At 48.9% G+C, this 24,237-nt stretch overlaps 7 protein-coding genes across 7 annotated transcripts; 1 reads left to right on the forward strand and 6 right to left on the reverse strand.

Annotated features, from left to right (window-relative positions):
• Nucleotides 1-8,466: 8,466 nt before the first annotated feature.
• Nucleotides 8,467-10,538, reverse strand: MYCTH_2296446 (uncharacterized protein). Its single transcript, XM_003659377.1, has 2 exons — nt 8,790-10,538; nt 8,467-8,612 (listed from the first exon to the last, which is right to left on the reverse strand). Exons 1-2 carry the CDS (start codon nt 10,307-10,309, stop codon nt 8,483-8,485), a joined length of 1,650 nt encoding a protein of 549 aa, XP_003659425.1. The 5' UTR covers nt 10,310-10,538; the 3' UTR covers nt 8,467-8,482.
• On the reverse strand, nt 10,539-12,200 carry MYCTH_2296450 (uncharacterized protein). Its single transcript, XM_003659378.1, has 4 exons — nt 12,020-12,200; nt 11,708-11,865; nt 11,508-11,570; nt 10,539-11,446 (listed from the first exon to the last, which is right to left on the reverse strand). Exons 1-4 carry the CDS (start codon nt 12,092-12,094, stop codon nt 10,768-10,770), a joined length of 975 nt encoding a protein of 324 aa, XP_003659426.1. The 5' UTR covers nt 12,095-12,200; the 3' UTR covers nt 10,539-10,767.
• A 336-nt stretch (nt 12,201-12,536) lies between these two features.
• Nucleotides 12,537-14,225, reverse strand: MYCTH_2075999 (uncharacterized protein). Its single transcript, XM_003659379.1, has 4 exons — nt 14,068-14,225; nt 13,939-13,996; nt 12,980-13,882; nt 12,537-12,924 (listed from the first exon to the last, which is right to left on the reverse strand). Exons 1-4 carry the CDS (start codon nt 14,071-14,073, stop codon nt 12,764-12,766), a joined length of 1,128 nt encoding a protein of 375 aa, XP_003659427.1. The 5' UTR covers nt 14,074-14,225; the 3' UTR covers nt 12,537-12,763.
• An 808-nt stretch (nt 14,226-15,033) lies between these two features.
• Nucleotides 15,034-17,373, forward strand: MYCTH_2296456 (uncharacterized protein). Its single transcript, XM_003659380.1, has 3 exons — nt 15,034-15,287; nt 15,380-17,046; nt 17,106-17,373. The coding sequence occupies exons 1-3, from the start codon at nt 15,209-15,211 to the stop codon at nt 17,241-17,243; spliced, it is 1,884 nt and encodes a 627-aa protein (XP_003659428.1). The 5' UTR covers nt 15,034-15,208; the 3' UTR covers nt 17,244-17,373.
• A 58-nt stretch (nt 17,374-17,431) lies between these two features.
• Nucleotides 17,432-18,892, reverse strand: MYCTH_2137000 (uncharacterized protein; the record flags this gene model as incomplete). The annotated part of the gene is made up of 2 exons (XM_003659381.1): nt 17,432-18,482; nt 18,577-18,892. The coding sequence occupies 2 exons, from the start codon at nt 18,890-18,892 to the stop codon at nt 17,503-17,505; spliced, it is 1,296 nt and encodes a 431-aa protein (XP_003659429.1). The 3' UTR covers nt 17,432-17,502.
• A 635-nt stretch (nt 18,893-19,527) lies between these two features.
• Nucleotides 19,528-23,194, reverse strand: MYCTH_2296460 (uncharacterized protein). Its single transcript, XM_003659382.1, has 7 exons — nt 22,879-23,194; nt 22,756-22,813; nt 20,641-22,689; nt 20,299-20,584; nt 20,132-20,241; nt 19,775-20,069; nt 19,528-19,719 (listed from the first exon to the last, which is right to left on the reverse strand). The coding sequence occupies exons 1-7, from the start codon at nt 22,891-22,893 to the stop codon at nt 19,689-19,691; spliced, it is 2,844 nt and encodes a 947-aa protein (XP_003659430.1). The 5' UTR covers nt 22,894-23,194; the 3' UTR covers nt 19,528-19,688.
• Nucleotides 23,195-23,320: 126 nt separating this feature from the next.
• On the reverse strand, nt 23,321-23,862 carry MYCTH_2296462 (uncharacterized protein). Its single transcript, XM_003659383.1, has one exon. It carries the CDS (start codon nt 23,845-23,847, stop codon nt 23,572-23,574), a length of 276 nt encoding a protein of 91 aa, XP_003659431.1. The 5' UTR covers nt 23,848-23,862; the 3' UTR covers nt 23,321-23,571.
• Between the last annotated feature and the right edge of the window lie 375 nt (nt 23,863-24,237).

A 24,237-nucleotide genomic window follows, 5' to 3' on the forward strand; every position in this document is an offset into this window, starting at 1 on the left:
GACTAAACCAAGTTATTAAGCAATACCTCCGCTCTTATATTAATTATTAGCAAGACGACTAAGTCATGCTATTACCAATAGCATAACTCGCCTACAATATAACGCCGACAGAAACGACCAAAGTCATACCGTTCTTCGCGAACTATAGATATAAAGCAGACCTTAGGCAAGGACTAGAGGTTATAGTACCAAGAGCAGCAGTCAAAGCAGAACAGATGTACGTACTGTACGAGAAGCTCAAGAAGGAACTCGAGTTTGTCAAAACCAGAATAAAGAACTACTATGATAAACACAGGCTCGAGGGACCTTGCCTAGAGAGGGGAGACAAAGTCTACCTGATCGTACGAAACTTACGAACCAAACGACTAAGTATAAAGCTAGACTTCAAGAAGGTTAGACCCTTCGTTATCAAAGAACGAATTTCGATATCTAACTACTGACTGTCGTTACCGTTATCTATATACCTACAGACAGATATTTTTCATATTTCACTTCTCGAACTAGTACCAAAGAACGCTAAGGTTGCTATATATATCGAAGCAGAGGATAAAGAGAAAGAATAGGACGTTAAAGAAATTCTAGATTTATACGTTATTAATAGGGAACTATAGTACTTAGTTAAATAGCTTGATTTTAGACTAGAAGATAACTTATAGGAACTAGTTAAGAATTTAAACTGCCCTAAGAAACTAGAATAGTTCTACTAGTAGAATCCTAACTAGCTATAAGAACTAGCTCTAAAGCCTATTCCCTAATAGAAAAAGAGGGGAACCTGCTAGAATTAGGACTAGGATCTAACCTAATTGACTCCTAATTAAGTATGTCAAAAGCACCTAACACCTAAGCCTGACCCGCAAGGGTCTACGTCTCCGATATCAGCAGAGGAGTATCTAGCTCTTCCTCCTCCTCTAGACGAGCTATACCACGACGAAAAACTTCGGCACCACGATCACACAGGGATTGCTATAAACAATATAATTGACTTAAATAGCTTAACGTCTAAGTAAGTAATGCCTTGGTCTTAGTAATCTCCCTTAAAACCTTCTCCTACTCTAATAAATTCAAAAGGACTAAGGTAGTTAGTAACCTAAGACTATAAAGGAAAATAACGAGGAACCTATAGGTATCTATAACGTTTGGACTACTACATTTCTTGCCTATACGAATATAGTTTTAATACTTGTTTAAACTCTCTATTATTATATAACGCTTTCGCGGCTTTATATTCTAATAACGCTTACAAGATATAGTAACTTCGTAACCCTCTTGCTTAATCTTGATCGTAATAGCGTATCGTTCGCGTTTAAGATTGCGACGATTCCTAGGAATATAATTAGCTATAGCGAAAGGAAGTTAGCGGAAGAAGGACGTTACCTACTACGAAAAAGGGGTATTAGTAGTACTTAAAACAAGTTATAAGAAGCTTTCGGGTCGAAAGCCCTAAAGAGGGGGTATCGTATTACAAGCTAACTATATACCGTGACCTGGTAGGGTATAGCAGGCTAAATAAGCTACTAATTAAGAAGGGTACGAAGCAAGGCTAACACAGATCGCTAGGGAGCGTAGGCTACTATAGGCAAACAATTGCCAAAAAGGGAAAGATAGCAGAGGATAGCTAGCTACCGAAGGCAATCTAAGGACAGGATAGAAGGGGACTATAAGCGACCGACAGAAGTATATATACATATAAATAGTCACTCGTTATAGTGGACTCTAGGAGTTTACTAGTGATAGCAACCTACAATCACAGTACTTATACCAAGCATTGCTAATTACCATAAGAGATAACTCTAGTGTTATTGTGAACCCTTTGGCTTTACCGAATCCCTTAGACGACCTGCCTACTTGTCTCGCTTAATCTACCTTCGTCTGAACCCTTTTAGAAGAAGTCTGAGTTAGGTTCGTCATAGTCAGGTTAGTAAAGGATTTGATAAAGGCTTTACTAGATAAAGTTAAGGCTTTTATAAGTCCCTAGATCTTAAACCTTTACCCCTAGTATATAGGCGAATTGCTAATAGTCGTGTATAGGATCTTAAGAAGTTACGTATAGTTCTTCGGAGTGACCTTAAATGTGTTAGTATAGACGATATAGAGGAGTATAAGCTTAATAAGGCTAAACTTACATGTTTTACGAAGATTACCTGTTCTATATATAATATCTTTCACTAGTTAGGCAAAATCAAGGAAGCTTGTAATGCTCGTATTAATATGTCCGATAACGTATTAGGCACTACGTTATCGCCTAGCTAGGATAAAGGCAAGGGTAAGGCTATTGATCCTAGTAATGACTAATAATAGTAGATAGGGAGTATTAGGTAGTATTTTATTTGGTGAATTTGACTTATTTTCTACCCCCTAGTTATATAAGCCTATAACTAATATCTTAAAGATCAAAGAGAGCCCTTTAACGCTTAAAGGCTTATTAGCTAAGTCGTTTAGTAAGCCTATCTATTAGTATCTAACTAGTTAGTAGATATATAGCTTTAAACGTTCCTTTTACTACTTCCTAATATAACTATATATTATAGATGTCTATATACCGTAGGTAAGTATTAATACGTTCGTTCTTAGCTATTATTAGTCTTATCGTTTACTAATTATCGTAGTAAATGTTCTAGGGTTCCCTAAGCTTAAGATTGATATCTGTAAATAGCCTTTTAAGTACTATAGCCTCTCTTACCATAAGGGAAAGCGTTAGAAGTTCTACCTTAATGCTCGACATTATAATAGTATCCTAGTATAACGCCTTCTATATAATAGAACCTCCGAATAGGAAGAAGATATATCCCTATAACAAATACTATATATCTAGATTATCTATATATAAAGCGTCCCTAGTGATTATAAGCGTCGGACTTTCCAGCGCTTGCTTGCCTCTATACTAAATTAATAGGCAAGAGCTCCTAAATAGATATCTTACTACTTACTACACCTCTAATAAGTAGTCTAGTCCTAGATTAGTTAGGTATCGAGAGAGTATTAAACAGGCGTATATAATATCTAGATATAGTATAACTATATAATATAAGATTAATCTAATAAGCTCCTAATACTCTTTAATCTATATACTAGTAGCGTTCCCTTTAAACTTCTTAAGTTCTTTATAGCTTAAAGGAGTTAGCTTATATATATTAGGCACGTCCAGCCTATATCTTCTTACTATCTTTCTAATATATTAATTATAGACTAACTATATCTTATATATAGGTTAGTCTCGAATCACTCTAATACTAAGAAACTAACTAATATTACCCTACTTATAGACGTTATATTAAGCTTTAATTCCTTCTATTACCTGCTTAGCCGCTATAGTATTACTTTTATGGAAAAAAACCAAGAAGTTGTTAATATAGAAGATTAGGATAACTCGTTTATTATAGCTTAAGAAGAGGTACTTCTCTTTGCCTAATAGTTCTATACTTAGATCTAATAGCGTTTTATAGAACTCCCTATACTATAAGAGTAGTAAGTCTCTTAAGCCGTATAGAGCTCTTTGCAACTCTATATATTTCCCTAGCCACTTAAATCCTTCTAGCAATTTGTAGATGACAGGATCGTCTTCCGGTCGTTTAGCGTTAAGGAACGCTTACGCTACATCGAACTACTTGACTTCTAAGTTAAAGTATATAGCAATCGCTATTATTATACGGAACAACTATACTACTAAAGTAACTATATATATACTTTCTACTAAGCTAATATCCTATAGATCTCCTTATATATAGATTCTTACCTTGCATTTCTCTAAGAAACCGTCCTTATCAAACTTGTATACGAAGACCTATTTTAATGGGATAGGTTACGCTTTCGCCTGCTTGTATAGTACAATCTTCTATGTTCCCCTACTCTCTAAGTTATATATCTCCTCGTAAGCCGTGTCTTTAAACTATTATCCTAATAGATAGTTATATAGGTCTTGCTAGTTAGTAAGAACGCGAGTAAGATTGTCAATATATTAATACAGCTTATTTAAGGCTACTCTAAGGTATATAGTATCCTTCTATTATATAGCGGTAGCAAACACTATATATATTATTTTTATACTCTAGTCCTCTAGATAAGCTTTCTATTAATCAGGTAGGTAAGTCTTATGGAACTGTTACTAGAGTTCCTTTATTATATAGATAAAGGAGTAATAGTAATTAACCTTCTCTTTATTTTATAGCCATTCGCTTAACTATATGGGGTCTCTAGGTATATAAGCCCTCCTCTTACCTCTGCCTCTCCTTATAAGAGGTTGCTAAATAGCTTCTCCTTTACTTCTACCTTTTAGAGAATACATTAGCTAATCTAGACTTCGCTTAACGCTTTACTCCTCCTGTTCTATAGTAAGTTATAATATATTAGTAATACCGTCCCTAGCTCCTAGCTCTTCTATCTACTTGTCACGTACGTTAGATTCTTCTATAGAAGGTATTCCTCTATTAGATTTGATAGCTTCCCTACTCTCCCTAGTATCTAGTTAGCTAGCTAGCGACTAGGAAGGCTCTAATTTAAACCTTCCTACTTCCTAGTAAATATCCCCTTTACTAGCTAGTATAAGATAAGTTACTAAGGGCTTAGGTATATATTTAGAGGTCAAGAGTCTTCTAAAGCTCTCTATCTATTTGGTAAGTTCGTCTATTGCTTACGTCTCTGCTATAAGAGTCTCTAGAACTAATTACTTGCTTATAGGCTATATATCGGAGAGCTCCCTTACCCCCGAGTCTTGACCCTATTAGAAAGGTTGGTCTACTGCTAGACTCTCTTACGATAGAGGCAGCCAAGCTACTATAATAGAGTCTTTTACTAGTTGTCAGGTCTATTGTAACGCTTCCTAGAGAAAATCGCTATCCTAGGAATCTTTGCTAAGATCGAATTAATTAACTTCCTAGCTCGCCATTACTAGTAATGGCTTTATTAGCTACTCTTTACCTAGATAGTAGAAAGTCTTCTTATCGAAGCGAACGTTATAAGTTATAATGACCCTATTAAGCTTAGGTATCTAAACGCGATAGATATTAGATATATAATATCCTATAAGATATCCTATTAGCCTATATAGTAGTACCTTAAAGTCCTTTATATGCCGCTTAGCTTCCCTATCCTTATAGAGGATATATACCTTATATCTATATATAAAGATACTATTCTAATCTAGGTATAAGTTACTAGTTAATATAATTATTAAGCTAGGTTTATATTAGTAAAAATATTATTTGCACTAGCTATAAAGTACTTTGTTAGGAGTTCTAAACGAGTAAGTATAGCTTAGGCTTATTATATATAAGTATACTACTACTTATATACTTTCTAACTAGAGCTTTATAAGGAGATTTACGCTATTAAGTATCTTAATTAAGTATGAGATTAGTTCTTACCTTACTTACTTTACTAGTCTATTAGGCTCGTAAGTATATAAGGGTAAGAGTTTAAGATTAATACTACTTTCTGTAGCCTAAGTCTGATAATATATTAATATATGCCTTACTAAACTAATTATCATAATATCGTTATCCTACTTGATCTTATAGATAGTAAGCCCGTATTAGCGTCTTACCTAGCTCTCGAAATTCTAGATAACTCCTATAATCTAGTCTAGCGACTTTATTATTGGGAAGAAAGGGAAGAGCTTCCTATTATACTCGTTAACAATTATAAGTAGCTATTATAATCTATTAATCGCTTTAGAATAATCAAATAGATCCTAGGCTACTTGCTAAAACAGGTATATAGACTTCTACTTAGGTAGTATTTTCCTGGAGATAACCTTACTTATATAAGTATAAGCGTAGCTCTCGCACTTAATATATACCGTCCCCTTAATACGGACGTTTCTAGCGTTATTAATAAGCGCTTTTAATACTTCTAGTCTAAGGTAGCTAGCTTTTGAGTACTAAAGATCCTTAGTATCCTCTCTTATAGTAGGTAATACTCGTATCTAAGACCTTCTACTATATATAGCAAATACGTTTTATAAGAATATATAAATATTTATAATACCTGCTTTACTAATTAAGACATAGTCTAGGAAGCTTAGGTAGTAGGAAAGTAGCTTATATTCGAGGAAGGTAAGATTATACTTACATTCCAGCTTATAAAGAATAACGTTATTTTCTAGTGTTCTAAAACGTAATAAGCAATCTAAGCTATAGTACTAAGCGCCTACCTTAAGTAATAGAGCTTCTAAGATAATATTAATATAGAATCCTTTGACGATAGTAATATCCTTAAGCGTTAGGCTCTTAGTATATAGTTTATATAGTCTATCTAGAACGTTCTCGATTACTTAAGTGCCCCTCCTACTAATAGAAAAGGTCGTTATACCTACTTTAATAAACTTAGGATTATCTACCTTAACAAACGTCCTAGGTAAAAGGAACTTCTTATCATTAACCAAGTAGGTTATACTATATAAGTCTAGTAAAGTGCTTTCTAAAAGAAGATAGCGTCATAGAGCGACTATATTAAACGCTTTATAGTAAGTCAAGAGCTTACTAAGTAGTTAAGGGCTAATAATTAATATATTAAAAGAACTAGGGTATCCTGCCCTTAATTACCTAGAATAGGATAGCTCCCCCTATTTAGTAATAAGTTAATTTTTTAGTCTAGCCTACTTCGGCTTATTAAGCTCCTAGTAAATCTTCTTATACTCTTTATTAGAAAGATATAAGTATTACTTATTACTATAGATGGTTTACTTAAGCGTATAGTAGTCTACTAGATTCTATAGATATCTTAGACGCTTATAAGGATATCTTGTATTATACTATTAACCGTTATAAGAGTCTCTATATAAATCTCTACCTCTCTCCTTATTACTCTTCTAAGCTATAGGAAGTATTAGTATATAAGTTATCAAGAAGATTTTATACTTCCAAGAGACTCTAGATTATATGTCATTATTAATTAGGATCTTAGCTATTATAATAAAGGTACTAAGCTCTAGAAGTAACTATTCTATACTATTAATAAGCTCGATTTCTATCCTCTTATTCGCTACTTAGATTAATAGGATATATATAGTAATAATATTAAGAAAGGTATAAAGTCCTTATACTCTCTATACTTCTAGGATATTATATTAAATAGCTTACTAGAAGGTAATATTAAAGTTATAAATCTAGCGTTATAGATTAACTCCTAAACACTTAGTTACATTAAGACTAGCTATATATTATATAATAATTATTATATAGAGCGTTATAATAGATAGTATAAATATAGAGTAAAGTGTCTAAATAATCCCCTTAATAAGGTTAATATCCTTCTTCCTATATACTTTTATAGCTTTATAGAGTTTAAAATCTATAATATATACTAGCTAACATTATAGCTATCTTATCTACTTACTAACGTCTATAATATATATAATATCTTTATAAAAGGAGTCTTATAATTATATAAATTCAGCTATAATAGCTATATTAGAAGGTATTAAATCTATAGATATTAAAGGTAATAATCTTTCCAGGAGTTACTCCTAGGAAGCTAGGATAAGGTTATCTCTAGCTTACTTATAGGTTAGGCATTATAGAACTTCTAGATCTAGCTTATAGTCGCCATTAGGGTTAATAAATCCCTATATACTAGCAAATTCAACCTATAACTATAGTTTAATATACTACAAGTTCTAGGAACTAGGCCCTATAAGGCACGTAGAAGTCTCGACTAGGATCTCGGATATAATAGACAGATACGTCGTCAAATGCGTATTAAAGCAGGGTAAGAGAGTTCGTAATAGAAGAAGCTACCATTGATATTGAAGATACGTCGGTAGAGGAGTAGTTAAGGCGCCGGGCTCATAACTGCCGAACGTAGTGATAAGCTTCCGGGAGCGTTAAAAGCAGTCTGTAGTAGGTGGCTATACGAAGGAAAAGAGTACCTTGTTAAACTATCTACAAAGGAGACAAAACGACTGATATTTATAGACAAAGGAACTGGCCAAAGCGTTAAACAGCCTTATAAAGCTGTGGCAAACGCGTGGCTAATACGTTTGGAAGCTCCACAGCTTCCGACACTCTGGTAAGACGGTTTATTAGTGTCTGATTAAGGCCTGGTCAGAATATTCAGTGTTCTATACCTATCTGCCGAGATGATCGTGGGAACTTGCCGTGTGCTTCGAATGAAAAAGGTAGAGCGAAGTACTACCGGGAAGCCAGGCCCTTTCCAAAACACCGAGTTGGATACTTTTTCCTGACTTCAACCCCAAATCGCAAGTTCCGTTCCTAAGTTCTGGTACCACTTTACGTCTCCTAGGAATAAGAGTGTTTCCTCAATAGTGTATCTAGATGTATGACTTTTGTCGTTCGTTGTTCCTCTGTGAAAAGCGAGGACGACGATGCAAGGGCGTACTGCGAGTTCCAAGCCACGGACACACGAGAGCCCATCGATCTACGTCTGGTAAAGAAAGGGCGATGGAAAACGAATTTTGCAGGTTACAACGTCCTTGACCGTGACTCGCCATTCTAAGGCAGCATGCGGTGTGGTACTCGGCGCCCAACTATTGAAGAATCACCAGATTACCACCATCGTCGTAGCCAACCCGACCTTCGTTCACCGCAAGACGCAAATCTTCTCGAAGAGGCTCCCGTTCACCCGTGAGAGGATCCCATTCCCAACCTTCTCGCATCCTACTAGGGCGTCAGTAAACAGGTGTTTGATTACTCGAGACCGCAGATATTGAAGAGCAGACCACCCAGTCCGGAGCTGAATTTAGTAGGTGTGATGTTGCCGCCGTAGAGCGGGACGATCGCCTGGGCAGAGACGGAATATATATAAGACAAGGAAGGCGGGTGAGCGATACGTACCACATCCACCGCAAGCACGCCCTCAACTCCTTATCCCGTGGCAGAACACGCATCCACTCGGGCTGAAACTCCGGCGGGCTCCCTTTCCCCGTCCAGTGGCATGACCGGCCAAGCAGCACATCTCTGCAGAAGATGCGCCACGAGTCCAGCGCATACGGGCCTTGTGTGAGGTGCCCAATCTCCCAAGCGCAGCCGACTGCCCTATCCCTCGCATCGGCCGCGGCATCTGCCGGCTGCCGACCGTCTAACATGTCGGCTCCGTCGTCCTCCGGGCCGAACTCCTCTCCCGCCCGCACATGCCGTGCGTCGCCCGGCCGCGGGTAGTTCTTGACCCCATACCGCACATTCCTGGTCGGCGGCCTCTCCAGCCACCTGCGGGCGTAGTTTTGGATGGCCGCGCACCGTACGGCGGACAAGCCAAGCGGGCGGATCAGTGCCGTAACCTCTGCTGGGTCCGCCGCGGCGAGCGCCTCGGCCGTGGGAAAACGCTCCATGAGCTGCCAGAACACAGGGATAGCTGCCCTGCCAGGAGTCCGGATGAGGAAGGTTACCGCGATGAGCAGGCGGAACGGGTCGTCGGCCAGCTCCTCTTGGATCAGGCCGAATCGGTCGGCGGTGAGGGGCGGTATGGGAAGGCTTGAAACGATACCTCGTGGTGGACGAGACTTCTTTGCCGTTGATGGCGGGCTGGGTCCCGGCTTCGGCTGCCCTCCTCTCGTAGGCGTCGTGGTGCCAAAGAACGGAGATTTCAATCCACCTGCGGCCTTGACTGCTCGCCCTATCGTCTTTGTGACCTCGGCGTGCGAGTTGGCTGGCTGGTTTGGTGAGCACAGCAGGCTCGGGTTTTCCTGTTCCTTAGTAATGCTCTCGGGTGATTTTTGGCCAGCCCTCGCGGGAGCCACCGATGCGGTTGATGAGACACCTTTCTTCTCCAACACTACGACGCAGGCAGAACCAACATGATGTTTCTCTGCCGAACTGCAGCCGGTGGCATCGAAAACTTGGTTGCCCACTCCAGTCGGGATGGGAAACGAGTGAATGGCTTGATGCCGCTGCTTCGGCGCAACCTTCGAAGCTCCGCCCTCGTCGTCCCCCCAGAAGTGCGAAGTACTACCCTGTCGCGAATCTCTACTCCTCCGCGTTCGGGTTTCGCGCTTTTCTCTGGCGCTTCTCGACGTTGGCCGTTGGTACCTTAAAGCAAGTCCTGAAACACCGGTACCAGATGGACCGTTTAGGAGTAGCTCCAGGAACGGTACCAAAGAACTCTTCGCGTCTTCGCCAATCGTTTGTCCTGAAATTTCGCCCCTCTTTCGCAAATTAGAGGCGCATTCGAATAGCATGTCCCATTCTTCAGCCCCGCGCAAAAGACTGAGGTCCCGCAATCCGTTTATCTCGGTTTGCGGCGCGCGGCCAGAGTTGATGAGCGAAGCGAGGAACTGCCTGGTTTCTTCATCGCAGATATCGAATCCATAGAGGAGGTCATTGGCTGACAAGTAGCTAGCTATATCATGGCTCGACATTTCTGTAACATGACCGGTGTGGATGGGCCTGGTGGGTTGATGCGTAGTATCATTCCAGCAAATATGGTAATAAAAAAGATGGGCTGTCACGGTTTGTTGAGATGATAATTCGAAACGCGGGAAAAATAAAGGGAGATGACGATTTCCCCCCAGGAAAATTCCCTGTGACGAGCGACCATTTGAGCAAACCAAACAAGGCGTTTTTAAGGACCCCAAAGCCACAGAAAGGGGAATATCGATCTAACAACAAGGAAAAATGTCTAGATTGAGACCGACACATTTGATTTACACCCCTCAACCCCTGTTCTACCCGACGTCCACTTCCCCCCATTGTTCGGGAGGCTCCCCGTCATCCTTTTCTTCGTCTACACCAGATGGAGAAAATTGGGAGAGCCTAGCAGTATATGGTACATACAAAAAACAGTTAAGCCTTGCGGTGTTCCGGCTTAGCCTGTCCTTCAACGACGCTGGGGGGTGTTGGTCGTCTTGGGCGGGTCGTAGACGATCTTCCTCGACTTGAGCCACGCCCACTTGTACCTCTTAACCCAGACGCTCAGTGCAAACAGGACCGATGTGGCAACAAGAACCTTCATGCCCATACGCTTGCGGTCGTCCATCTCGGGCTCAGCAGCCCAGTTGAGGAACTCGGTGACATCCTTGGCCATCTGCGAGGTGGTCGCAGGGGTACCATCCTCGTACTCGACGAGACCATCGTACAGGACGCGAGCCATGGCGATACCGGTACCAGGGAAGTAAGGGTTGAAGTTGAGGCCAGCGCCGACCTGGGCACCGGCAGGAGGCTCATCCGGGTAACCAGTCAGGAGGCTGAAAATGTAGTCGCAGCCGCCGTGGCGGGCCTTGACGATCAAGCTGAGATCGGGGGGGAGGGCACCGTTGTTGGCAAAGCGGGCAGCCTCTTCGTTCGGGTAGGGGGCCGGGAGGTAGTCGGACAGCTTGCCAGGGCGCTTCTCAATCTCGCCTTGCTCGTTGGGCTCGGTATCATACTCGTTCTCCTCAGCCAGGGCCTTGGCCTCGTCAACGGTCAAGACGCTGCCAACAAGCGCGCGATAAGGCACTCTGCTGAGCGAGTGACACGAGGAGCAGACTTCGCGGTAAACCTGGAAGCCTCTCCGGAGACTGCGAGGAAACTTTGTATGAGCCGCGCAGTACGGACGAGGATGGGACGCAGAGGACTTACGCCTGGTGGTCAAAGGTCTTGAACCACTGCTGATGAACCCAGGGGTACTTTGTGGGGTGCAGACTATGTCGACAGTAAGCTCGGGGCTCCTACTTTCCACCAATCCTCCCTCGACAGCGTAGTTGGCCGAATATGCCGCAATGCGGGCAAATGACCTAGGTCCGCGACGGGAACGGGCCAATGGTCGACGGAGCACTCACCCTTCCTCGGCAGGCGTCGCGGCATCCGCTGTAGGTCCGTAGAGATGGTAGTACCAGGCAATTGAGCCGGCGGCGGCGGCGGTAGCGGCGGCGGCGGCGATGTTCAGCCGGAGTGGCGATTCGGTAGTAGCTCCGGAGCTCGAAGAAGACGCGGCGCGCTGACAGAGATGGTTATTAGCTTCCGAAGGGGCGCAGAACGCATTCCCGAGGCTGGTTCGATGGACAGGGCGGGGCGACGGGCGCAATTGGGAGAGTCGGTGGTCGTTGTCGCGCCCGGTCGTGCGATGGAGACGGCACAAACAACCGACATACCTTAGGAATGTGCACGGCGCCATTTTTCAGGCCGGCAAACGCGCGCGTCGAGCGCAGGCAGGACCTCGCCAGCATGGTCGGCACACCTTGCGGAGAGTAGAAGGGTGTCGTGGGTCGGATTGACTAGGCAATTCGCTGCCACCGTCGGTGATGTGAGGTAGCAGGCTCAAGCTGGTGAAGGTCGACAGGTCAGGATTCTCAAATTCGGGATTCTTAGGAACTCAGGCCCTCTCATTGGCCGGACCAATCAGGCAAGCTCTGGCCCGAGCCCGCCTAAAGCACCTACGGTCAATTATTTTTTCCGAGCGCCGAGACGTTGGTTCGTTCCGGCGTTCCCTTGTGTACCAGTAATCCGTAATCCCGTACATCGGTACGTACGGGATCTATTCGATGTCGAGTCACCACAGCATTCGTTTCCTCCCCAACCTCGGTCACTACGACGCAATCCTGATCCACCAGATCCCCCCAACTTGGTGTCGTTGCGCTCTTCTCATCCCAGGAAAGCTCGAACAGTTTTCTGGACATCATCACTTCTATTAAGTCAACAGCGCATCGGCGGATCCTGAAGTGCAACAATCACTGGTCAAGGTTCGATACCGCTACCAGTGTTGAACCCGCTAAATCTTGAATTCCCGTCTTGCCGAACCCGAACTCTTAAATGACCGCAAAACGCCCAATTCAAAAAGGAAGGATGACCACAAATGTATATAAAATCGACCATCACCTCACAACCCTTTTCATGGCTTAGGCGCTGCCGTTCTGGCTCAGCACCTCCCTCCTCTTCTTCACGGCATTGGCTAAGACATTGAGGACCTGGACTGTGTCCTCCCAGCCAATGCAAGCGTCGGTGATGCTGACGCCGTACTTGAGACCTTCTTTGCCCTCCGGAGGGACTTTTTGGTTGCCTACGAGCCTGTGTCAGAAGGTAACACTGATGGGACATCACCGGCGAAGACTCACCCTCGTTAATGTGGCTCTCGATCATGACACCCATGATGCCATCCTCACCCTTCTCAATCTGTTCAGCAAGCGCGGCAGCGACCTTGGGCTGGTTCTTGTGGTTCTTGAGGGAGTTGCCGTGACTGCAGTCCACCATGAGCCGTTGTCGCAGTCCTGCTTTTTGCAACGCAGCCTTGGCCTCTGCGATACTCTGGGCGTCGTAGTTGGTGCCTCGAGTGCCGCCACGCAGGATGACGAAACAGTCCTCGTTCCCGACGGTGCCAACAATGGCGACTACACCAGGCTTGGTGACCGAGAGGAAGTGATGGGGATGCCTGACCGCGCCGATGGCATCGACGGCAACCGTGAGACTACCATCAGTGCCGTTCTTGAAGCCAACAGGGAAGCTCAAGCCGCTAGCCAGCTCACGGTGAAGCTGGCTCTCGGTTGTCCTGGCGCCAACGGCACCGAGACTGAGCAGATCGGCCAGAAACTGTGGGCTGATTGTGTCGAGCATCTCGCTGGCGATAGGCATGCCCCGGGAGGTCAAGTCGACGAACAGCTGTCTGCTCAGCCGCAAACCCTTGTTGATGTTGAAGCTGTTGTCGAGATCTGGGTCGTTGATCAGGCCCTTCCATCCAACCGTTGTGCGCGGCTTCTCGAGGTAAGAGCGCATGACGATCAGCAGCTCATCCTTGTGCTTCTCCTTCTCTTTGAGTAGCAAGTCGCAATACTCGAGCGCGGCCTTTGGGTCGTGGATCGAGCAGGGCCCAATAACAACCAACAGCCTCTGTTTCTCGTCGGTCCCATTGACGATGGCAACGGCCTCCTCACGCCCTTCAAGAACAGTCTTCTTCGATTGGGGGCTCTGGGGGATCTCGTGCTGGAGCAGACCAGGAGGCGTCAAAGGATTGTAGCCGCGAACTGCCGGTATTGTCAGCGCACGTTGGGGTTGCACAGGCTGCCAATTGAGCTCATACTCCTCCAATCTTCGCTCTCGGTCTTGTTGCCCACATTCTTGTTCTCGATGTAGAACGACTGTGATTCAGTGAGCGGGGGTGGCCTCACCAGTGCATGGCTCGACTGGAGCTTCGTGGACGAGAACATACCGACATGATGGCGGCTCTTGGGTCTCTGCCGGAGGCTGGCGCGATCCAACTGGGGAACTCTGGGAATCCGGGCGTTCAAACCTACTAGAGGGTTGCCGGTTTAAAGGATTCTTTGTAAACGATAGACGCAGGAACTTTTTTTTTTCGCCGAGGGTGGGTGAAATCCGCGAGTTCAATCAAGTTTTGAGGGCCAACCATGAAGGCATGACTCAATGTGGGGTAACTAGGTACCATTGCTGAAAACAGCCCTGCAAGTTCGGTGACCGACTCCAAAAGGATGCCGGGGATCTAATTCGTATATCTGTGTCACTCAACAAATCTAACCAATAGTCAAGATGATGAGCGTTAGAGAGCAGCCTTCTCCGTTTGACCTGTAAGTAGCTCGTGCCGTTGGCGTGAGCCAAACTGTCTTGAGAAACCGGGCTTGTTGGACAGTCTCCGTCGAGACGGCGGGGCTGAGTTCGGGCTTGGCTCCAACACCACGCAATGTTGAATCCGCACATACATACATTGAAGAGTAGGTCCAACGTCACATGTAGCCTTCTCTTCTTCGGTGTCTCACTATTAAGTACACGTAGAACAACATGATGTCAGGTAGCGAATGCCAATTGGAGCCTTCCTAAACGCTAGTTATATCACTAGTCTGAAGATGCCAGTGTGCTTGCCGATGGCAGATCAAGAACTTACGTGTCCAAACAGGACTTTCGCACCTTGACTTGATGCTCGAAGATGAGAAGAAACACCAAGGAACGACCGAAATCCGTTCATAGAGCATGCGATCCCTAAGCATCTTTCTCTTCCCCTTCTTTCTGTGGCCCGTTGTTACGGCTACATCTGGGCACGTTTGGGATTGATATTTTGCACACTCATGTCATTCATGTTCGAAGCTGGCCACCCTGGGCTCGAATACCCTTGTCCCGGCTTGGTGGGGCTAAGCGAGCAAGGTGCCCATTTCAGGACCCACTTGCCGCGCTGAACAGCAGCTCTCCCCGATTTGGAGAAGTGGGAGACTGGCCCAGAACCCCCCCCGAACGCCGACAGCTGTTTTGCGACTTGCAGGCTCGCAATACTAGCATTCAAAAGCGGAACAAAGAAACCATTCGTTTGCGGAAGCAGAGAGACGGCTTCTCTCAGCGATATCATGGCCGAGAATACTCAAGAGGACGACGTCAAGTCCAACAAGCGAAGCCATGCCGACTTCACCGGCGATGATGGCTCAGGTACGCCACAGCGCCATCCCGTCCCGGGCCGCTTTACCTCCTCTCCGATGCGGATGCGAATGGGCACTTGGTTTCTGACACGCGCGATGCAGACAGCTCCTCTGACGATGATATGGGGCCGCAGCTGCCCTCGGAGGCTCCCAAGAAGAAGCGGCGCGTTCTCCCGTACGAAAAGTTGTACATCTCGGCCCTCCCCAAGTCGACGCGGTATTTGAAGTCCCTGATGCACAAGGAGCAGCTGGCCTACCTCACCATGACCCCCTTAACCGACTTTTTGATCACGACGTCGGTCGACGGCGTCGTGAAGTTCTGGAAAAAGGTGGCCGAGGGCATCGAGTTCGTCAAGGAGTTCAAGGCGCATCAGGGCGAGATCCGCTCTGTATCCTGCAGCCAGGATGGGCGGAGCTTTGCGACAGCCGGGGTTGACAAGACGGTCAAGCTTTTCGATGTCGTCACATTTGATCTCCTCGCCGTCCTCCAGCTCGACTTTGTGCCGCGCTGCGTCTGCTGGGTGCACAAGAAGGGCTCGTCACTGCCGCTCCTGGCCATTTCCGATAGCGAGGCTAAGCCGAGCATTCGCATATACGATGGTAGAGGGGAGAGCTTGCAGCCAGTTCACACCATCACCGGGCTGCACCGCAGCCCCGTCTCCTTGATGGCGTTCAACGACCCCTACGACTGCGTGATCTCGGTGGACGAGGGCGGCATGATCGAGTACTGGAGGCCGAGTGGATCCTACGAGAAGCCCGACAATGTATTCAAGTACAAGAGCTCGACCAACCTGTTCGAGTTCAAAAAGGCAAAATCCGTGCCGGCGTCGCTCACTCTGTCCCCCGACGGGAGCCGGTTTGCGACTATGTCCTTCCCCGACCGCAAGATACGCATCTTCGACTTCGCCTCGGCCCAGCTCCAGCGGACGTATGACGAATCGCTCCAGGTGATGGAGGAAATGCAGCAGGCTGGAACCGCGCTGCAGCAGCTGGATACTGTAGAATTCGGCCGCCGACTGGCCCAGGAACGCCTGATCGAGTCGCCAGAGCTTCGCGACAAGTTCAACGTCATCTTTGATGAATCGGGACACTTCATTCTGTACGGGTCCTATCTAGGAGTGAAGGTGCTCAACACATACACAAACAGGGTTGTAAAGGTCTACGGACGCGACGAGGGGCTGCGGCCGCTCTCGGTGGCGCTGTACCAGGGGCGGCCACAGAAGAAGGGAGTGACAACCGTTGCGATGGCGGCGTCAAACAATCCGCTGCTGCAGGAGTCGGAGGCGAGGGATCCGATCCTGGTCGCTACGGGTGTGGGCAAGGTTCGCTTCTACATGTTCACTAACGAGGAGGAAATTTCGAAGGCGACGAGAGACGTCCAGAATGAGAAACCAACCGTCCTTGGCCAGAAGAAGGCCGAGGAAAAGAAGAAGAAGAAAGAGACGGGGACGGCAGCTATTATACACACGACCTATGGCGACATCCACATCCGGCTGTTCCCCGATGCCGCACCATTGGCCGTCGAGAATTTTGTGACACACTCGAGGCGTGGCTACTACAATAATACCATCTTCCACCGAGTTATCCGCAAATTTATGATACAGGGTGGAGACCCCTTGGGCGATGGTACAGGGGGCGAGAGTATTTGGGGAAAGGAGTTTCCGGATGAATTCAGCAGCTTGAAGCATGACAAGCCGTATACCGTCAGCATGGCGAATGCGGGGCCCAACACGAACGGAAGCCAGTTCTTTATCACGACCGAGAAAACGGTATGTGTTGCATTACCCAGATGACTTGAACTTCAGCTGACATGGCGGGGGGGAAACAGCCCTGGCTTGACAACAAACACACCATATTCGGCCGCGCCGTGCAGGGCTTGGATGTTATCCACAGGATTGAGAATGTTAAGACATACAAAGAAAGACCTGTGGAGGACATCAAGATTCTCAATATCGATATCGCGTAAAGCCATGCCTCATGAGCAACGTGTTTCGGTTCGTTGAGTGAGGCGAGGACGGATTGAGCAGTGTAGAAATAAATGCCAGCTTTCACTGCAGCAAAAGGCAGCGTCGAGGGGGAGCGATCGAAACGTGTATCCCTTCAAGCGAGGGTGGGATTTGTGTCATACACACACACACACACACACACACATATATATATATATGTATATATTACAAGCAGCATAGACAGCAAAGCGGTCAACTGGTTAGTCGTTTCGTTGTCCGTCAGAGCGATGACTTGACATCGCCGCCATAGTTGATCCTTCTCAGGATGCTCCGGTTCAGCTCGGACACTCTCTGCACGCCGGCCAATCCCATAGACTGGTCGACGTCTGCCAGCAGCCCCGCCAGAACGTGGCGAGCGCCATCCGTGCCGGCAGCGCCCAGGCCGTATATCACGGGACGGCCGACCAGGACGGCCTTGGCGCCCAACGCGAGAGCCTTCAGAACGTCCACGCCGGTCCGGATGCCCGAGTCGAACAGGACGGTCAACCTATGCCCGACAGCGTCCACAATCTCCGGCAGGACCTCGAGGCTGGGCACCGCCCCGTCCATCTGTCTCCCCCCGTGGTTGGAGACGACGATGCCGTCGACCCCGTACCTGGCCGCCATCTCGGCGTCCTGCACGCTCAGGATCCCCTTCAGGACGATCGGCCCGTCCCCCCACAGCCGCCGCAGGGTGGCCAGGTCCTCCCACCGGTGCGCGTGGCCGGAGAAGACCTCGGCGAGCCAGAAGCGGCTGGCCATGGCGACGTTGTCCTCGACGGCGTCCCCGTCAAAGTGGGCGGCAAACTTCCGGCGGAAGACGGGGTCGCTGAAGCCGAGCGCGTTGCCCTCGCCCCGGGCGAACGGCAGGTAGCCCGCGTCGAGGTCGAGCGGGCGCCACGACATGGTGAATGTGTCGAGCGTGACTACCAGCACGTCGCAGCCCGCGGCCCGGGCGCGGCCGAGGAGGGAGGCGGTGATGGCGTCGTCGAGCGGCCAGTAGAGCTGGAACCAGCGCGGGGCCCGCGACGCGCCTGCTGACGACGAGGAGGCCCCGAGGGAGGCGTCTGCCGCCGCCGCGACGTCCTCGAGCGGCGTGGTGGCGGCCGTGCTGTAGATGAAGGGCACGCCGAGCGAGGCGCACGCCGTCGCGACCCCCTTCTCGCCGTCGGGGTGGTAGGCTGCTTGCACGCCCACGGGTGCCATGAGTAGGGGGGTGTCTGGAGGGAAGGGAGGAAAAAATAACCCCTGGCCGTCAGGCTTTATGATCATGATCGAAGGACTCCGGGAAGCCATAGCCCGTCAGCAACTCACCGTAGGTCTTGCCGAACAGTTTAACACGGAGATCCCGCGGCACGGTTGGGCGCAGCATTCGCGGGATCAACTTCCACTGGCGAAACGCCAGCCGGTTTGCATGCATCGTGGCCTGCTCGCCAGCACCTCCAAAAACATAGTTGAAGGCCTCGGGGCTCATTGCCTGCCTCGCTGCCTGCTCAAGCTTGTTTGGATCCGTCGTCACGACAGGCTTATTGCCACCAACCATGGCCTGAGCATATAGATCCAGCTGGTACTGGCCGTACGGCGGCCTCTCCTCGCCGCCGTCGCCATCCTTACGCTGCCGTCCGGACATGTTTCCTTGGGTGCTGAACCGCGTGTGTGGGTACGTCGGCATTGATATGTCGCGGAGAATGGAAGGGACCTCTTCCCCTTGTTCTGTTTGCTTAGTGTATGTACAAGCAAGCTCCCCTCATACCCCTGGACTTGCCCCGCATTCGGATCTAGACGGATGCATACACAGCACATACGCAACAGACCTCGGCGACCGCCCTTGTGGAGCCATGTGAGTGTCCTGCGCAGTATTCCGTATGTATGCACATACTTGCTTCTACAAAGTACTGTGTACGATAGAGGGGGCCGATTTTAGCCAGGATTCTTTTGTGCCCATTTTATTCCCATTCTCCTCCCCCCCCCCCCCCGGTTGGATTGATTGATTACAAATTTGTGTAGACCTCGTCAAAGACACGTTTGCATGCGCCTCAACGTGGATCATCTGTCTACTCTCGACGCCTGTAACGAGGGATACATACATCAGCTCCCCGATCATCCGGTCACTCCTGTTCTACAGGTCGTGGCGCCGCGAAACATAGCCACAAAACGCCTAATATCCCCCCTCTTTCCCCCCAATGAGATAGTTCATCCCTAGCGGCTGGCTCAATGAACTCATTGAACCGCGAAGCCTATTGTTCTCGCCGTTGTTGCATTATCTGCGACGTCCCCCAGCTGTCGCAGAGCCAATGGAATGGCCGCTACCTTCAATCCACAATTCGGACTTTGCGATCCCATCTTGCTAAGGGGACGCACCGTCCAGTCCTGGTCACTGTCCAGTCCAGCCCAACTTCCACCCGGGACGCCGAAGTCATCGTTGCTCATGGCTTGACTGACCACAATTCTCGCGACCTGTAGCGGCGGTGTTAGCTCGAACTTTTCGACGGACTGGTGAGCAAACACGTACCATCCCAATTCCCTGATTTTCTTCGAATTTGTCTGCGATCCTTTCTTGTCGCTCGTCCAAATCGCCAGTGCTTTGCTACATGAAGCGAAGGCCTCAACAAGTTCCTTCATTCTGCCACATCTCAGAAACTCCTTGGCCACATCTGAGTCCTTCTCGGCAATCACGGCCGCGAGCTCCATGCATTCCAGGAGATTGTCCCGGGAAAGAGATGTGCCGGCGAAATGCAAGCAGCTGATATAGGCCAGCACTGTCTCGGGAATATATGCCTCGCGGAGTTCTTGAAAGTCCTTGTCCGCTAATGCCACACGATTAGCCAGGGATGTCTCAAGAGGAAGGGGACCCCATCGAACCACGTACCTTCGTTCGAGACCAGCAGCCAATTCTTCAGGACCGGTTGCATGCATGCCTTCGCTGACCGAACCTCTTGGCCGGTGTGCTGCCACATCTCGCGGGACGTACTGTTTTCCCTGGAGCCGGATTCGTCAGCGGATGATTCGCAAAGAGATGCGGTGTGGAAATCGTACTCCCTGCTGAGTCCAGCCAACGACGACAGAGTCTCCATCGAGTCCAGAGCGCGTACGAGACACTCGAGCTCCCAGACATTCCGCACAAGCGTGATGAGCCTGTCCTTGCTCAGTTGACATGTCTCCAAAAACTCGGCCGGAAAGTCACTGTTGGCAAACTCCTCAAACCAGCCAGGACCGGGATCCTCGCTCGCGTCCCTCACGTGAATGGGCGACTTAGCCAGAATGATCTCCCGTCCGGGCACCCGTTCGCTGAAGGCGCGTGCGGCGCGTAGCCGTGTCCGCTCTGCAACTGATTAGCATGCTTCTCATGGCAGGGCTTGAACAGGCATTTCGACGTACTCAGCAGATATTTGTAAATCCGGATGGCATAGTTGCATGTTTCCACGAACTGGCCGGGAACGAGCATGAGCCACTCCATAGCGCGGATGATCAGGTCGTCCTCCTGGTCAACGAACTCGGCGTCTTCCCCAAAGAAATCTGGTTTCACGAGCCGACCATACTTGAGAGTCGCTGGTCCATCCTCGAGGATCTTGAACCGCCCCTTGGCCTCACAACGTAGCGTCTTGTCCTGAACGTCATCTAAGTAGATTTCTGGTTGACGCTTCACAAACTCGGCCAGGTCGAGTCCGAGCTTCCTCATGATTGTAAGCTGGTGCCCCCGGGCGTCGTTGTCAACAATATGAATAAGATTCCGACTCAGCGTCTCGTACAGCCGGGCGCCGTAAAGTTTAGAGCAATATAGGGGGATCAGTTCCTCCAGGTTGGCAAGGCGGAGGTAGCTGATGTACGCCGCAATGATGTTCTCTTGTGCCCGGTGCCGGATCTGCAGCGCACCTTTCTCCTCGGCGAAGCCGGCGAGACGGTCGAGGGTGGAGATGATGATGAGAACGTGAGCCAAGACCCGGAGGCCATGGTGATCCGCCAGGTCAAAGAACTTGTCTTGACAGAAAGTCTCCAGCGTAGGGAGAGGCACCTCATGAATCAGTCTCGACTTTTGCTTCTGGTTTGCGTGCCTCGAGAGCACGATACCTTGGTGAAACAAGTGCCGGTCGACATCGTTTGCCACGATGGCGCCCTGCAGCGCCTTTGAGGCACGCAGCGCCTCTTTCCTGGTTCTTGAATCTGCCTCCAGAGAAGCGATGAGACGTTTGCTAACCGTCATCGGATCGCTGTGGTGGAGCACTGCGTTGAAGGAGGGAAATTGCTCGGCAGCTTTGGCGGCAGCAACCCCGCCGTGCTTGGCAAGGTACATGTCGAACTGTGTCCTGAGGAGTGCGTTGTAATGTGCAAATAGGAAGTCATCCCAGGACTTGCACACCTTCTCCACACTAGCAATGTCGCCGGCCAGTAACCCGTAGACCGCCCTGTCGTACTCGCCTGTTCCCCCGTCTCTGGAAGCGGCAAAGCACATACGCCTCCACAGCACCAGTGAGCTCGGCTCAAAATCCGGCTGCTCCTCGTCCTCTGGATTGGAAAGCGGCAGGGGGGCGATTGATGCAGCCCTCCACAGCTCTGTCCTTTCCGCGCACCACTCCCTAATCTCAGACATGGAGCAACCCCGGCGAAGCATCTCGAAGCAACCAAGCCAGATAGCGCGCTCAAAGAACTCGTCCTGGGGCTCTAGCTTGCGGCCCTGCCGGGTAACAGCGTCCGGATCTAGTTGGGTGACCAGTGTATTGGAGCCAAGATGTGCTTGGGCGGCAGCGGGGTCATGGGGATCCAACACCCCCTGGTAGCCGTTGACGCTTTTCTGCAGCTTGATTTTATGGCGAGTATGAAGCCAGCCATGAGCCAGGATGTCGCCTCTATCAGCGTTCTGCTGCAGCTCGCTGACAACCTCGTCGATAGGCGGTCCGTAGCTCGCGCCGCTCTGGAGCCACTCCAAAACAACCTTTCTTTCTCGCGCAACCGAGTCGGAAATCAGGAATTCGTTCCACCACTGCCTACGACTCCTTGTCGAGACGTCGTCCACATTCCTTGGTTGCAACGCGGCCTGATCGCGGTATCGTAAAGGAAGGATCCGCCGGAGAAGGTCCCAGGTCTGCGCCTCCTCCTCCACACGGCGCAACTCTTCAGAAGGGAGCGAATTGTTGCCATTGTCGACTTCATCAATGTCCATATCCGTCGAACCGCCCCTCTGCCAGCTTCCTCCCCGCACCGATCGCTCCCGTGGCTGGCGCTCGCGTAATCGGTCGGCCCTCCTGCGAGTGTATGTGTAGTAAGAGTCGACGAGCCGGAAGACTTGAGCGCGCTTTTCGGCTGCAGACCCTGCCGAACCGGTGTTGTAACGGTCGAGCTGGGCGGCAAAATAGTCGACCTCCTCACCTGCCCGAATGGCGCTCTCCTGGTATGTGGTCTCGAGGTCCGCAATCTCATCGTTCAGTGGCCCTGTTTAGCATGTCAGAAAACCGCGCAGGGCTTCATGTCGACAATTCAGAAAAATATCCGGCTGACCTTCCAGTTGAGCTGGGCTTCCTGAGCTGGCGCGAGAGCTCTCGGACGCGGGATAGTCCTTGAAAAGCAACATCAGCAATGATTGATCGCCTATGCAGGGTCGACCGGAAAAGAGGTACTAACAAATGCCGGTGCCATATCGGCTAGTCGAGATGGTGGACAAGATATGGACTCGCAATGTATGTATGTTAGGCGTTGGATTGTTCGTTGCCCCGGAGGCCTGGAGAAGGGCCGAGTGGAGCACTGCGATCGGCCGCTTCTCTATCGCATCCTGTGACGACGGATTGTGATGCTTCCAATTGCCACGAATCAGGCCCGCGGCGCTTCCAGGGTTGTTGTTTGCGGCCGGAATCGCAGCTGGCCTTTCGGCGAATCTCGTCACTAGTCCTGGTCACAGTCCCGAGCAACGCGGTCGCGTAGTGGAGGTGCAGCTCAAAAATTCGGGCAGGTATCCCGAGAACCCAAGAGCTGCAGGCAGCTGGCAACCTTAATCCGTGCAGAGCACCCATTGAAGCACGAGCCACCCAAAGGCTATGTGGGTCCGAAATGCCCCACCAGCGGCTCCCTGCGTTGAAAAGTCGTCGAGAAGCCCCAAAAAAACGATTTCTTTTTCTTTCTTCTGCACAATGTCCATGGCATTCATATTAGAGTCTCGGAGCAAGCCCTTCATTGCTTGCTCAGGCCCTCGTGGCCTCTCGCGCGCTCAATGATAGCCTAGAGGAAATATGCACCCTCCTCTCCGGTTACCTAACGCCTTTTGGGGCCGTTTAGGTGGACATATTTGGACGAGTGATACATTCCCAATTCCCTTGCCGTCTACTGAATACCCTTTCTCCTCTGCTCCATTTTCAACCGCAAGAGGTCTGGTTTTGGACAGCTAGCAGTCACTGCCTTTTCGCCATTCCTTTCGTAGAACACCTGGCAGCACTCGTAAAGAGCATCGACGAATCTGGCACACTTGGCCTCGTTGTAGGCGTTTCTCGTTAAGCAGTCTTGGGACGATAGTGAGCAGGTGTAATCACCCGGGGATCTGACGAGAGAAACCACATGACATACCTTGAATCGCACACTACAAAGGGCGTGCCATCTCATGTCAGTATGTGAACCACTGAAATTCGAGTAGCTGAACGAACCGCTCTTGGATGGCAAGGAGGATTGCTACGAAGATCTTGGTCAAGCCCCTATAGAGAGCAAGAAGCGTGTCAGTCTTGTGGCCTCCATTAAAGGACCAGATGATGCATCTGTAACACTAACCATTGTGGTGAATGAATGCTTGCTTGAGCGATGGGACGCACCAAACTGTCTTGCTTGTTCGAGTCTTTGTTCTCAGCACGAACTGGGATCAAGTTAGTCGAGCGGGAAGAGTTGCATCTCCACCGTTCCTAGGAAGCCAGGAACAAATGATGTCAGGGAGCCCGGAGAGGCCCAGGTGTGGGTTAGATCGCTTGCCAGATTGCCAGAGCAGCAGGGGCAGCTGGTCAC

This window comes from Thermothelomyces thermophilus, chromosome 1 (assembly GCF_000226095.1).
Source record: "Thermothelomyces thermophilus ATCC 42464 chromosome 1, complete sequence".
Taxonomy (NCBI): Eukaryota; Fungi; Ascomycota; class Sordariomycetes; order Sordariales; family Chaetomiaceae; genus Thermothelomyces; species Thermothelomyces thermophilus.

Excerpts from the sequence above, each read along its gene's own strand:
- MYCTH_2075999 (XM_003659379.1), bottom strand. Across the intron at positions 13,883-13,938 it reads CGAGAGCGAAGATTGGAGGA|TTCGCGGCTACAATCCTTTG; the intron begins GTATGAGCTCAA and ends CAATACCGGCAG. Across the intron at positions 12,925-12,979 it reads CGAGAGCCACATTAACGAGG|GCAACCAAAAAGTCCCTCCG; the intron begins GTGAGTCTTCGC and ends ACAGGCTCGTAG.
- MYCTH_2296462 (XM_003659383.1), bottom strand. The coding sequence starts at position 23,847 with ATGAGATGGCACGCCCTTTGTAGTGTGCGATTCAAGGTATGTCATGTG.
- MYCTH_2296446 (XM_003659377.1), bottom strand. The coding sequence starts at position 10,309 with ATGTCGAGCCATGATATAGCTAGCTACTTGTCAGCCAATGACCTCCTC. Across the intron at positions 8,613-8,789 it reads GCGTGCTTGCGGTGGATGTG|GATGCGAGAAGGTTGGGAAT; the intron begins GTACGTATCGCT and ends ACGCCCTAGTAG.
- MYCTH_2296450 (XM_003659378.1), bottom strand. The coding sequence starts at position 12,094 with ATGCTGGCGAGGTCCTGCCTGCGCTCGACGCGCGCGTTTGCCGGCCTG. Across the intron at positions 11,866-12,019 it reads GCGCCGTGCACATTCCTAAG|CGCGCCGCGTCTTCTTCGAG; the intron begins GTATGTCGGTTG and ends CATCTCTGTCAG. Across the intron at positions 11,571-11,707 it reads GCGACGCCTGCCGAGGAAGG|TCTGCACCCCACAAAGTACC; the intron begins GTGAGTGCTCCG and ends CTGTCGACATAG.
- MYCTH_2296456 (XM_003659380.1), top strand. The coding sequence starts at position 15,209 with ATGGCCGAGAATACTCAAGAGGACGACGTCAAGTCCAACAAGCGAAGC. Across the intron at positions 15,288-15,379 it reads CACCGGCGATGATGGCTCAG|ACAGCTCCTCTGACGATGAT; the intron begins GTACGCCACAGC and ends CGCGCGATGCAG. Across the intron at positions 17,047-17,105 it reads TTATCACGACCGAGAAAACG|CCCTGGCTTGACAACAAACA; the intron begins GTATGTGTTGCA and ends GGGGGGAAACAG.
- MYCTH_2296460 (XM_003659382.1), bottom strand. Across the intron at positions 20,585-20,640 it reads GATTTACAAATATCTGCTGA|AGCGGACACGGCTACGCGCC; the intron begins GTACGTCGAAAT and ends AATCAGTTGCAG. Across the intron at positions 20,070-20,131 it reads GCTGCTGGTCTCGAACGAAG|CGGACAAGGACTTTCAAGAA; the intron begins GTACGTGGTTCG and ends GTGTGGCATTAG.